Consider the following 13,408-nt stretch of genomic DNA (forward strand, 5'->3'; position numbering starts at 1 on the left):
TCTCTGGCAGGTTGGTGGCACAGACAGGAGTGGTGTGCCCCACGTTGGGTGCCAATTAAAAAATTAAAAATGCAGTGTTAGAGTGGTTGGTGCTGCTGCCTGTCTCTTGTCCCCAGCAAGCCTCTCCTGTCCAAAGGCAGGCTGAGTTAATGTTCAGGCAATGCAGTCAAACCTCTACTAAACACGCACTGGCTCAGTGATAGAGGCAGGAAAGGCTCTTTTGCAAGGTTTTATTCCAGCAGAGTGACAATGTCACTGAAGGAGAAACCCAGGAAAAGAGAAAACCCACGTGGAGCAGGCAGCTTATAAAAGGGAAGGGGTGGGGGGCAGAGCCAAGGGCTGGGCAGAGGGGCCTGGTCTCCAGGGGTAGGGAATGGCCACCAGGGGTACCAAGCCAGTGACAGGGCAAGGAGAAACCCAAGGAAGTTGTGACACCAAGTCCATGGGGAGACTGTTTTTCCCTTTGGGAGGGATCACTCTGTGGTAAGTAGTTAATGTTTCCAGGCTGAGGGTTTGGGTATTGACCAAGGGGGGACAGTTCATGGGATGCTACAAGTGCTGCCATCCCTAATCCTCTTATTTAAACCTCTTATCTCTAAACATCTTCTCTGAATCTCTCCTCTCTGAACATCTCTCTGCAGGTCGGGGGCACGAAGACGGGAGTGGTGCGCTACGTGGGAGAGACGGACTTTGCCAAAGGAGAGTGGTGTGGAGTGGAGCTGGATGAGCCCCTGGGCAAGAACGATGGGGCAGTTGCTGGCACAAGGTACTGGGTGCCCTGAACCCCTGCTCACCTCCTGGGGTGCCTGGGGGGCAAATGCCATCAGACCTGGGAGGAGAGTTGGGTTTTTTCTTTGAGTCAGGTCTTACGAGCTCTTAGAGGAACCTATCAGACTTGAGATGGTGTAAAATTAGTAGGATGGCTTCTGAAATAGTGCTGGAAACAGAAAAGTTTTGATAAAAGGTAAAATAACAAAGCTCTCACAGAGTAAAACTGAGCTAGGGGCAAGAGCTTCCTGCACTTGCTAAAAACACTCTACAAAAGCAATTATTTCTTTTGTTCTCTTCTTTTTCTACTTAGGGGGGATTTTTGGTTTCTGTCTAATTAGGTAGCCTTAGGTTTGAAGTGAAGTCTCAATGGTCTTATTAGGTGTCTTTTTTACCAAACTGAGCAGGGAAACTTCTGGGCTTTTTTTTCATTTTTTAAGGAGACAAAGGATAATTTGGTCACTCTGTCAACATTCATACAGAGAGTTAGGGCTGTGCTTGGTTGGACGTTGTGGGCTTGGAGGAAGAGTCTAATTTTGAGTCTTTTAGGTTTTTGGATAGCCTTGCAGGGAGATCAATACAAACCTCATCACTGGGCCATTTTAAAGCAGGATCAGGTAACTTCTGTGAAGGAGGAACCTGAATGGCTTCAGGAAACAGGAGAAAGTAGGGAGAGAAGATAACTTACAGTGGGATTTAATTTTTGCTAGAAACTGATTCTGTTGATTGTATTAACTCTGCTTTCTACTGCATGTTCCTCTCATAAACTTTCTTCTTGTGCTATGTCATTCTGTCAGAACTGCAAAAGACAAAGATTTTACTTTTTCTCCTCACTTAATGTTTTATTCTGTTCCTTCAAATTTCCAGAGAACTGAAAGAACAGTTGGTGGTTGTTTTCTGTCCCTGTACTAATTCTGTACTGGGATAGGTGTCTGCTGATTGATCTTACCACCTCTGACTCCCTAGGCACCTCCACTTTTATTTTCCAAAAAAGCCCTTTTTAGTATCTATAAAAGTAGGCAGAGACATCTCACAGGCTTGCTGGGAAGCTCCTTCTGTTCATGTGAAATTTATTTAATGGAATGACCCAGGCCTTGGATCTTGAGCTTGGTGGTGTTCAAATCTGAGTAATACAAGCAGCTCTGACCATGCTTCAAATACAGGTACAACTGATTCCTTGTCCTACACAAGTTCCTTAAGTGGGAAATACTGTTGGTTTCTTAGAAGTTCTGAAGGCAGTGTGGCTTTAGAGGTGAGATTTACCTTTCAGAGAATTAACTAGGTTGGAAAAGACCTTTGATATAATCAAGTCCAACCTATAACTTTGAAACTGAGGAACTTAGTTTAGCTGGAACTTCCTACCCATGGCCTCTTAGGTTCTGTAATAAAGGTTTCTTATGTTGGGTCAGCCTTTTTTTTTTTTTGTCCAGCAGCCATGTGCTTTCATTTAAATGAAGAGAAAAGCTGTCTTGTTCAATGTCAGGGCAAGAAAGCAGTAAATGATTGGCAGCAGATGGCTGAGTTTCAGCCTGTTCTCAAAATAAAAGAACCAGGATGGCAGAGAATAAATCATGGAGTGAATGCAAGGCTCTGCTTTCTTTATCATATAATTCAAAGTATGTGGAAGATTAATCTTCATGGTGCTCAGGAAGTATTTATTGTCTCTGTGCATGTGGAAGGTGTGAAAGGCAGATGTGGGTGTAGTGCTGTCTGCCTCTCATCCTCGTACCTCTGTTGCTGAGGTTTGGAAATCCAAATTTTGGAAGTTATCTGTCTTCTGAAACTGCTGCATCTTGGCTGAGGCAGTTCTGGTGTGTGCCCTGTCTGCAAAGGCTCCTCCTTTGGTTTGCTGCAGCACTGTCCATGTGTGTCCTTGTGAGCCTCCATCCAGCCTTTGATTTTCTTGTAGCAGGTACCCATTTAGCAGCAGTGGTTTGGAGAAGCTTGCACAGTCAAACCAAGTCCCTTGGTGCATGTTGGCACCCCTGAGTGCCCTCCCTGTGTGCTGTGGCAGCCTGGAATTCTTAAGGCTGTGCTGATCTTGTCCTGCCAGGATCAGCCTGGGCAGAGGCTGACCAGACTCTGCAGGCTGTGCTTTGGTGATGGTTGCCATCTAGTGAGCATTGGCCAGCACGACCAGCACTGCCTGCTGCAGCAGGAGAATAAACACAAAACTGCAGCTGAAGGCAGCAGAGGTAGCACAGAACCTTTGGTGACATTGTTCATCTTTGCTGCCATAGGCAGCTCCACCTGAGTTGGTGGTAAACTGGCTAAAATTTGGGGTGGCTTGTTGGATTAAGCCCTTTTCTGACCCAGAGATGGGGTAACTGAGAGATGTTTTAAAAACTTTTATTCCATTTTCAGTCTCATGAGGAAGGTGAGACAATACAGATGTTATAATTCACACCATCACAATCAGAAGCCAACTATTTCCTAATTACAATACACTGTAAGTGTTTCTTGGCTTATCAGCCTTTGTCACACCATGCTGTAGATGCCTTAAAGCTAATAATCTAAAATTACTCCTTATGGGTCTTACTACAATGCATCTTTCATAGTTCTATTTCTCCAAAGTATCCAGTCTTAATTGTAAGGCCATCATTTGAAACTTGGTTCTAGTTCCATTTCTCTCTCAACAACATCTGTCCTGTTCCATGGCACTTCTAAGTCAGCATTTCTCATCTGAAGGTTTGCACACAGATGCACACTGTGTGAGCCTCCTGTCAGGCTTGGAGAGTTCTCTATAAATCCATTTCCCACAGTGGGTCAGTGATTTTCCTGCAGGTTCAGGTGTGGGTATGCACCAAGGGCAGGCCCTGGGGCTGGGCTTTCCCAGCAGCTGTGGCTCCCCAGGGGAGGCTGCTGCAGGCTGTGGGTCAGTGGCAGTGGCCCAGGGGACAGGGTGTCACTGTGGGGTGCTCCTCTGTGCATCAGATGGTGAGATTTGCATCAGATGGTGCTGATCTGCACTGAGCTTTGCTGCATCTGCTTTCTTGTCTGCACAGGAGACTGCAGAGGTGCTGGTGTGGTTTGGTTTGGTGTCAGTTCCACAAAGCCAAGCAAGTTCCATGGACTCATCTCTAGCAATTTAAATGTTATCTGCTTATTTTACTCAGCTTCTCCCTTGTTCTCCCTTGTTCCCTTATTTTCCTGTTCTCCCTTCCCTCTCTGCTCCTGTCAGAGTCCTTGCTCACTAAACTGCCCAGACCTTTTACTTTTGCACTGTTTGTCAGCCTTGGACACTGAAGATTTTTCCATCTATTTCAACATTTCCTGTGCTGTTTTCCACCTGCAGTTTGCATTGCCATCACTTTTCTGCCCTGTTTCCTCTCTGTAATGTGAGTTCAGAGCTCCTCCACACTCACTGAGAGCAGCTCTTGGTTTTCATGTAGATTTTTTTTTTTCTGTCAAGTGGTTTGGACCCAATTCCTGCTTCTGAATTATAAAAGTTAATTGCAACCACTTTCAATCTGGACTGAAAGAAAATGGGCAGACATAGTGATGCAAGTTTGAACTTGCTAAGAGCTGTCAGAGGCTTTTAAGGGAATTAACATTTGGGATTGTTGTGCAGCCACAGTACCAGGCTGTGCTTACAGCAGGCAGAGCTGTGGAAGGGGCTGTTGGCCTGCCTGTGCCTACTGGAATTCGGGAAAATGATGCTGAGCAGGGTCTTGGCAGGTTTGCAAGAGGTCAGCCTGTGGTGTGGCTGGTTTTTAAAACCCAAGGGCCTGTGTTGGCAGGAAGTCAATGAGGCTGAGAGATTTGGGATTGTAGAGGAGTTGTTTAAAGTTTGTTATAGAAAAAACATGGATCTGAGCTGATGTTTAAAGTTTAATTTTATTCTCATCTGGCTGGAGATCAGGCTGTTCCCTGGCCTCCCAAGCAAACAGGGGTCTGCCTGTGACACAGCTGTATGGCTGCCAGCTCTTAAAAATAAAAGGGAGTTGAGGGAAACAGCTGCTCACATCTGGAGAGAGAGAAAACTTGTGCTAGTAAAACTGGATTTGTGTAATTTAGTCATTAGAACCTGCTTTTTTATATTAACATAGGGCAGATTGTTTTATGAGCCTGTATTTAGTCCTATTCTTGCTGGGAGGCCTGTGAGGAAGCTCTTAGAGGAGCTTTTTGTGTTGGCTGCTCCCCTGGAATGAGGGGACACCATGCTGGAGCTGATCTGGTTTTTCTTGCAGTGCAGCTGGGCAGCTGCAAATGAACCTTGGTTTATGCTGGTCACTGAGGGAGTTCCCAGGGTTTGACACGGACTTGTGGCTCGTTTTTATTCTGGAAGAGGGCTCTGGAGACATGGAATCTTTGGGCTCAGTTGTGGGAGAGACCATACACTGTAATTATCTGGTCCTCCCTTTTCCATGCTTTCATCTGTCCAAGTTTGATGGCATAGGAAACAGTTTCTCTGCCAGCCAAAGGAGGTAGCACACGCTGGAGTTTGCTGTAAGTGCATTTTTAGCTTCAAAGGTTTGAGGTGCTGTTTTGGGAGGAAAGATTTTTACCCTGTGGAACATTTATATAGAGCTTTGTGAATCAGATCTTTTTATTTGACAGAGTCACAGGATAGGTCAGGTTGAAAGGGACCACAGTTGATCATCCAGTCCAACCTTCCTGCTCAGGAAGGGTCATCCCAGAGCACATGGCCTAGTATTGTGCCCAGAAGGTTCTGGAATATCCCCACACCTTCTCTGGGCAGCCTGTTCCGGCCTTGGTCACTGTACAGGGAAGTTCTTCCTCATTTTTAGCTGGAACTTCCTGCCTGTGCACTCTTGTCTCATTGCTGAGCTCACAGAGTAGAGCCTTGTCCACCTTCTGACACCTCCTGCAGACACACTTTACTACATCACTATCCTCAAAGCAGGGTAAAGAGCACACCCAGGTTTTGGTTGTGAGGAAGGAGTGCTTGTGCTGTGCTGTGTTTATGTTCTGGGATTTGTGCTCCCAGCTGTGTCTTTCCTGGCATCTCCCCAAAGTGCACAGCAGCTGGTGCTTGGCAATTACCTCAGGTCCCCCTGCTAAAGCACCACAAATGCAGACATGGAGATTGCCAGTGCTACAAGCAGGAAAGGAAAATAATCCAGCTGCTTGTACACAGGAAAGCAGTTGCTTACCTGAAGAAAAGCAGACTCAGGGGTGACCTTATCATTCTCCACAACTCCCTGGAAGGTGCCTGTTCTCAGCTGGGGCTGGGCTCTCTCCAGGCAGCACTGCAGAACCAGAGCACACAGCCTTAGGCTGCATCAAGGGAAATACAGGTTGGATATTTGGAAAAAGTTTTTTACAGAAAGGTGATAAGTTCTGGAATGGCTGCCCAGGGAGGTGGTGGAGTCCCCATCCCTGGGTGTGTTTAACAAAGCCTGGATGTGGCACTGGGTGCCAGGGTTTAGTTGAGCTGTTGGGGCTGGGTGGGACTCCATGATCTTTAAGGTCTCTTCCAACCTGGTCATTCTGAGAATTCTGTGAAACAATTCTACAGCAAAGCACCCAGAGATGAGCTGTGGGTTTTGTACTGCTTGGCAATGCCATTCTGCAAGGCTTGGGTGAGTTGGCTGCCCTGCCACTCCTCACTTGGTGCATCTCCTGTGTTCCAGGTATTTCCAGTGCCCACCCAAGTTTGGCCTCTTTGCTCCCATCCACAAGGTGATCCGGATTGGGTTCCCATCCACCAGCCCTGCCAAGGCAAAGAAGAGCAAGAGGATGGCCATGGGGGTGTCAGCCCTGACCCACAGCCCCAGCAGCTCCTCCATCAGCTCCGTCAGCTCCGTGGCCTCCTCGGTCGGGGGCAGGCCCAGCCGCAGTGGGCTGGTGAGTACCTGCTGGGGGTCTCTGCTGCGCACTCCACCTCTGTGACCCAGCTTCACAAAACACGAGGGTTGGGGCTTTCTTACAGTGCAGCTGCTCCTTCACCATTCATGGGGTGAGGGGAATGGAGTGTGGGGCTGTCACCCACCTCACAGCTGTCAGAACCCAGGACATTGCTCTGACTCGAGACCCTGGCAGGGGGCTCAGAGACCTTGGCACAGAGTCACAAACACCTGTGCCTTTGATTTTAGCCCATGGAAAAAACAATTAACAACTTTGTGTGAAGATTTACAAGCCACAAGGGTTTGAGTAGAATGTTAGTGAATTTATCACAGAGTGAAAATGTAGAATTTTGGTGTCTTTAGAATGGGGGTTCAAGAGGCAAGATAGAGGAATCTGGGTGTGTCCAGTCTTTCTTCTTTTTGTTGTCCTCCATCTTCTGCTGTGATGGTGGCACTTTTGGATTGGTTGAGAGTAGAGACAGACTGTCTAACATAGGTGATAGGTATTGGAAAATTACTGTAAATAAAGTACACGTGGTTTTTAGTATAAAAAGATAACACTGCCCTGAGGATGTCAGTGAGACACAACCCAACCTGCTAGACAGATCTCAGCAGGTCAGAGAAAGAATGTTATAGATAAGAAAGAATAAACAACCTTGAGAACCAGAACAGAAGAATCCTGACTCCTTTGACTGCCAGGCTGGAAAATGAGACCTTTTAACACCTCTGGGTTGTCCTGACACAGAGACTCGGACACACACTCTCCCTCCTAGTAAGGGACACCAAGCAGCTGAGACCACTGAAGAGCCTGGAGTGCAGTTTGCAGTGGGATGAATCTCAGTTCTGCTGTTAAGAGCAGGTTTATAAGGGATCCCTGCAGAAAAAGGACACTGCTTCCAGTCTCACATGGTCATGCTGCTCCACTGAGCAGCTGTGCAAAGCTCCTGCTGTGGCTGTCTCACTGTGGAGGGTGGCAATGTCCTGGGTCACATGCCTGGGGTTTTGGCAGGTGCTCAAGCAGGCAGAAAGCAGAGCAGGCAGTGATCCTATTAAAAGTTCTGGCTCTGCTGTGGTGTTGCTGCAGAACACCCACAGCCCTCTTGGCTGGGGACAAGGGTGCAGTGTCATTCCTGGGATTGGATCAAATAACCCCAAACTGGTCTCCACTTGAGATCAGCCTACCCAGCTGAGCTCATCTTTGGGATTTCATCAGTGGAGGCCATCAATAAAATGTACCTAAGAAGGCAGATGACAGAATGCATGATAATTTTCCCTGACCCAGTTCCCACCCCATGTTGTGTCCTTTGGGACTTGCTGTGGTCACTGCACTGCAGAAGAGAAATTGAACTTATGAGCATTGTCCAGATGTTTCTCAGACTTCACCTCCCCTGTAGGGCCCAGAGCTGGAGCTGCAGCTCTCCTCAGCTGAATAAATGATCATTAGGTGAGCAGCATTTCAGGTTTAACTGGGGACTTCAGCTGTTCTGGGCTGGAAAAGACACAGCTTTACCCTGTCACTGACATATTTTATGAAAATCCTTTCGCTAGGATTTTTCTCCTGAGAAGCTGAGAAGCCTCAGAAAAGAAGTGTAAACAATAACTATCTGATGGCTGTAGAATGTGGTCTGGAGATGGTTTATCAATAGGTGCATCTTTGATTGGTCTCATGTGGAGTATTTTTAGTTAATGGCCAATGACAGCCACTGTGCTGGACTCTCTGAGTCTGTCATGAGATTTTATTATTCATTCTTTCCTAGCTTTCTGATGTCTCCTTTCTCTTTCTTTAGTATAGTTTTAGTATATAATTTTCTTTTAATATAATATAGATCACAAAATAATAAATCATGAAACATGGAGTCAAGATTCTCATCTCTTCCCTTGTCCTGGGGACCCTCAAACACCACCACATTACCCCATCTCTTTTTAACTCTTTCCCAGCTGACAGAGACCTCGTCTCGCTATGCCAGGAAGATCTCTGGCACCACAGCGCTGCAGGAGGCCCTGAAGGAGAAGCAGCAGCACATTGAGCAGCTGCTGGCAGAGCGGGACCTGGAGAGGGCAGAGGTGGCCAAGGCCACCAGCCACATCTGTGAGGTGGAGAAGGAGATTGCCATCATGAAGGCCCAGCACGAGCAGGTAGGAGGTGACAGCTGTTAAATGTCCGAATGTTTGATATCCCCTGGATGTGTCAGATCATAATGTTACTGATTTATTTAAAAAATACACATATTGATCTAGCGCTGATATCCAACTGTGACGGACAAAAACTCTCTAACAGTTTAGAGATAGAAAGTGTACATTTGTTGTGGGATAACTTCCAAATACACACCACAATTTATAGGTGATACAGAGTCCTTTTATCAAGTACAAGTATTGAATACCCAAAATACAAATACATATTCATCACTTTGGTACATCCCATTCCCTGCCCCATATGGTAATTAGTTCAAAAGCTATTAAGCATGCATGGTTTGTTCCTCAAAATGAGTTGGTGGTCCCTTTCATGGGGAGAGGTCCCAAGATGAGGAAGTAACTGAAGTCTTCCTCATTCTGACCTTTCTACCTTTTCAATGCAGATATGACAAATGAACCCTTGGTAGATCTCCCATTCCCCATCTTCAATTGGTTTCAGAACAGAGGAGGCCACAATTGTCTTATGTTCCTAAAAGCTCTTTATCAGTTTCTGTATTCTTCATTATAAACCCAGCTAACCAAACATTGTGTTGACAAGCAATCAGTTATTAGTTAACTACTAACTCTTAACTTCATCAAGGCCTACCCATTTACTTTAATTAACTCCAGTAAAGCTTATCTCTAACTAAAATCTTCGCTCCTCTAAAATCTCTAAATTCCTTAAAGTTTGTGTCTCATCACCACAGTGTGTGAAACTGGGGCTCTGAATTTCTGCCTTTTCTGTGCTGAGTTAAGCTGAGGTGTGTTATAGTTGCCTCTTTGAGCCAGGTTTTATAAACTCTCAGAGGTCTATAACACACCCAAGACAGCTTAGCTACCCTTAGAAGCATAAAAATCAGCAAGATGGCTTTTGTTCCAGTGTTAGAAACAAAAATGTTTAATAAAAGGCAAAATAACAAACAAACAAACAAAACCTGAGCCAAGTGCTCAAGATTCTTGCTCCTGATAAAACACTTCCCAAAAGCAATTAGTTTCTTTGTTAAATTGTTTTTCTAGTAAATTGCCCAAGCTGGACTTTTTAGCTTCTGTCCAATTGGCTGTCCTTAAGTTTGAAGTGAAGTCCCCTAGGCCTATAAAGTGACTTTCCACTTAATCAAAACCAGAAACTTCTGAGCTTCTTTCCTTTTTGAAAGGACCAAAAATAGTTTTGTCACTCTGTCAACAAAACCCACATTCCTACAGAGGCTCTTTCTCCTCCCTCCCAGTGTCACATGTGCTGTCCCTGCCCTGAGCCAGGAGGAGGGAAAGGGCTGTGCCACATCAGAGGCAGCAGGCAGATTGTGTCTGCTGGATCAATAAATTCCAATGCTGAAATGCAAATTTGTTCCCCTCAGCCACTGAATCTGGCTGTGGCTGGGACTGCATTGCAGTGATTTTATGGTGCTGAGGGCATCAGCCCAGCTCATATGGCACTGCTTTCCCACCAGAGAGGATTCTTTCATAAAATTGTTAAAGGCAGGAAATCTGGAAGGAAAACAGGCTGATCATATTAGGTTGGTGTTTGTTTGTTTGTTGCACAAGCATTTGTACAGAGGATATTTTATGTATTAAAATGCTTAAAGAGAGTTGTGTCTGTGCTATTTGTCAGTATGTGGTTCTTCATTGTCTGCTGCTGCCCTAAATTCTTTACTCATGCTTTTAAATCCACGTGAGCTACCTGGGTGCAGGAATGGCACTGTATGTTTGTGTGGTGGGTCACACCTGCCTGTCAGAAATGCAGGAGAAATTGGGAAATCAGCTGCAAGCTGACATTCTTCTCATGTATTGTGTTTTCCAGTAATTATCAGTAACAAATTAACAGAAGTCTGAAATGTCTCTTTTGCTTCGTGACTGGGGCTGAATTGCACTGGCAACCTCTGACCAGATTTTCAGAACTTTTCAGGCTTCAAGTTCTTTAATCAGAGCTGGAGTCTCCAAAAGGGTCAGGTCAGAGAGACACTGAAGGATGGATCCCTTACAGCTGCTGGAGATGGAGCAGTTTTTGTTGTTTTAATCCCTACATCCTGAGCTCTTTGGAAAATGTGCATCCTCTGAAACAGATCATCAAAACTTTCTGTTCCCTAGTTCTGACCCTTTCTTAAACAGCTTTGTGCCATTCAGGCATGGCTAATTTTTGTGTCTTGGGCTCATTTTTTGCTCCAGTATGTCACAGAGGCAGAAGGAAACCTGCAGCGAGCACGAGCCTTGGTGGATGGGATGCAGAAAGAGAAGATTGAGCTGCTGAACCAGCTGGAAGAGGAGAAGAGGTAAAGCAGGAGTGGAGGGGTGTGAGGAGGTGAAGTCATGTGTGGACAGTGCTGAAGCCTTTGGGTGGTTTTGCCTAAAGGATACACATACATTTGTGAAATAAAAATTGGGTCATAAACAGGCACGTGCACCATCACAGAGCCTCCTGTAGAACCTGGATTTGCTGAGGTCCCCTTCCTCTCTTCCATTTATGATGGGCTGGTCTTGAGGATGTTCTTTGTGAGGAAGGGAAGCCAAACTGAGTGCAGCCTCACTGCAGTGTGATTCACATGCCAGAGGCCCCCATCCATGCAAATCTCCCGGTGCACACATTTCCCCTCTGGAGCAGAGTGATCTGCGTGTCATTCTTGGAGTCCAGGTACTCCATGTGTATAATTAAACTCTTCAGTGGGAATAGGAAAACATTTCTGTGTATTAAATAACTGAAAACAGTGTTGATTTCAATTATTGATGCTCCTCCTGAGGATGAAATGTTCTTGCATGCATGTCTCCCCATAGTCCTGGTAGGCAGCTGACTTTCCCAGCTCTAGGAGGCCCTTTAACCCCAGACAGCTGAGTTTTCATCTAAATATCAACAGATGCCTCCCTCCTCTAATTAGAGGAGGTTTAGACAAGGAAGCTTGTTTATTAAGTTAGTTATGTACGCTCCCAGCTATTTTTATCTGTAACAGACTCATAGTCCTCACATCTGCCTACTAACTAAACATCCTCAGCCTTTTTCTTTATAATCAGTAAAGAGAAAAAGAGGGATGAGTCTAGCAGAAAATTGAATTATTTTCTACTGCTTACTGTCTTCTGCCTTCCAAAAGAGAAGAGTTTCCTTGGCCTGTCTGAGTTAATGTGTGTGGTTTTATTGCATTTATGCATGACTGGCCTGTAAACTCTAAGGGGAAGGCTCTTCTGTCTGCCAGGGTAGCTCACAGTTCCCCACCCTCTGCCAAGGAAGCAGAGGATCCCATTCCCTTGGGATATTTTGTATGGATTTGGCACAGGAATTGCCCAGTGCTTGGATAACAAGTTTAAATAATCCAGTGAAACCTTGCTTTGCTTTTTTAGGCTCCTGTGTCAGAGAACAGTAATTGTGTGTCTGAGGGGATGTACCCTGCAAAAAGGTCACCTTTGTGTGTGGAAAGCTGCTTGTAACTGTCCTGCTCCATGGGGCTTGCTGCTCAGTTTCTGCTGAGCTTTTGTATCCAAAGGTGATCTGAATCCCTCTCAGACTCTGATTCTGCAGGCCATGATGTGATTTTTTAAATACTGGGTGGGTGGTTTTAATTTAATTTTATTTCTTTTATAATAAAATAAATAGGAAAGGGTGGTTGGTGCATGCATCTTCCCCTTTGAGAGCAGTGAATTGTCCCTTTGTAAGCTCCAAGTGTTTCAGCCTGGCTGTGTAATTATGGCAGTGGGACCAACCCTGGTCCCACTGCCATAATTTTATCCACCCAATTAAATTTATAAATGTATATATAATGCATTTATAAATTTAATTGGATGGATAAAAGCTTATCAGTAATTTTTTGGACAGCTTTTCCATTTGTTGGCAATGACCTCTCCAATTGATGGTTGCAGTGATCCCATAGAACTTGGTTAACAGTGGAAAGGCTGATGTGCAGTGGCTGCTGAGACAGAGGGTGCTGAGCTGAGAATTCTGATTGCTCTGTGTGTCCCTGTCCTTCTGATTGCTCTGTGTCCCTTTCCTTCCCCAGGAAAGTGGAGGACTTGCAGTTCCGTGTGGAGGAAGAATCCATTACAAAAGGGGATCTGGAGGTAATTCCTTATGATCTTGCCAAAATGTGGGATCCAGAGTTGCAAAAATTACTCTGGATGTGGTAGAAATTACTCACTTGAGTAATTTCTGCCACCTTTGGTCCCCTCTAACAATACTTTCCTGATGTGCTGTGTGATTTACTGCTGTGAACTGTGAGGATTGTGCTTTGGTGTGGTGCCCAAGGGCTGCTCACACCTGGGGCTGCCTGGAGTTCATCTGTCACTCTGAGTTGCCAAACCATGTGAAAATCTGTGTCTGAATGTGTTGAACTTACATTTTTCCACCCTAGAAATGAATTGACAGTTCAGTTCCTGTCCCTGAGGTGTCGTGCTCTCAGCAGCTCATGAGCACATAGAGTCTCCTGAATTGATGCTGTGTAATTCCAGCCAAAATGCTGTTTATGCTGAGGTATCCTCATGTGGAATTCACTGCCTGGAGTGTGGGTTTGGCACTGGGTTTGGATAATTTTGGGTTTTTGAATCCACATCTTTTTCTCCCCCCCTTCAGGGGTTAAATAAGGCACATAAAATACAGAGCCATCTGAATATAAATGGCATTTATGTCACCATCTATAAATTCAAGTACAATGACATTTTGCAAGCATAAAACATGGATTTTT

The 13,408-nt window shown here is 45.3% G+C and overlaps 1 protein-coding gene across 4 annotated transcripts in view; it reads left to right on the forward strand.

Moving 5' to 3' along the window:
* CLIP2 (CAP-Gly domain containing linker protein 2) overlaps positions 1-13,408 on the forward strand; it is a 96,617-nt gene that overhangs the window by 61,608 nt on the left and 21,601 nt on the right. For all 4 annotated transcript variants that reach the window (XM_005494192.4, XM_074557238.1, XM_074557239.1 and 1 more), the window contains 5 exons: positions 642-766; positions 6,366-6,579; positions 8,517-8,714; positions 10,914-11,017; positions 12,728-12,788. In XM_005494192.4, the coding sequence (XP_005494249.1) occupies positions 642-766; positions 6,366-6,579; positions 8,517-8,714; positions 10,914-11,017; positions 12,728-12,788 (702 nt within the window). The remainder of the gene's footprint in view (positions 1-641; positions 767-6,365; positions 6,580-8,516; positions 8,715-10,913; positions 11,018-12,727; positions 12,789-13,408) is intronic.

Source organism: Zonotrichia albicollis, chromosome 22 (genome assembly GCF_047830755.1).
Source record: "Zonotrichia albicollis isolate bZonAlb1 chromosome 22, bZonAlb1.hap1, whole genome shotgun sequence".
NCBI classification, from domain to species: domain Eukaryota; kingdom Metazoa; phylum Chordata; class Aves; order Passeriformes; family Passerellidae; genus Zonotrichia; species Zonotrichia albicollis.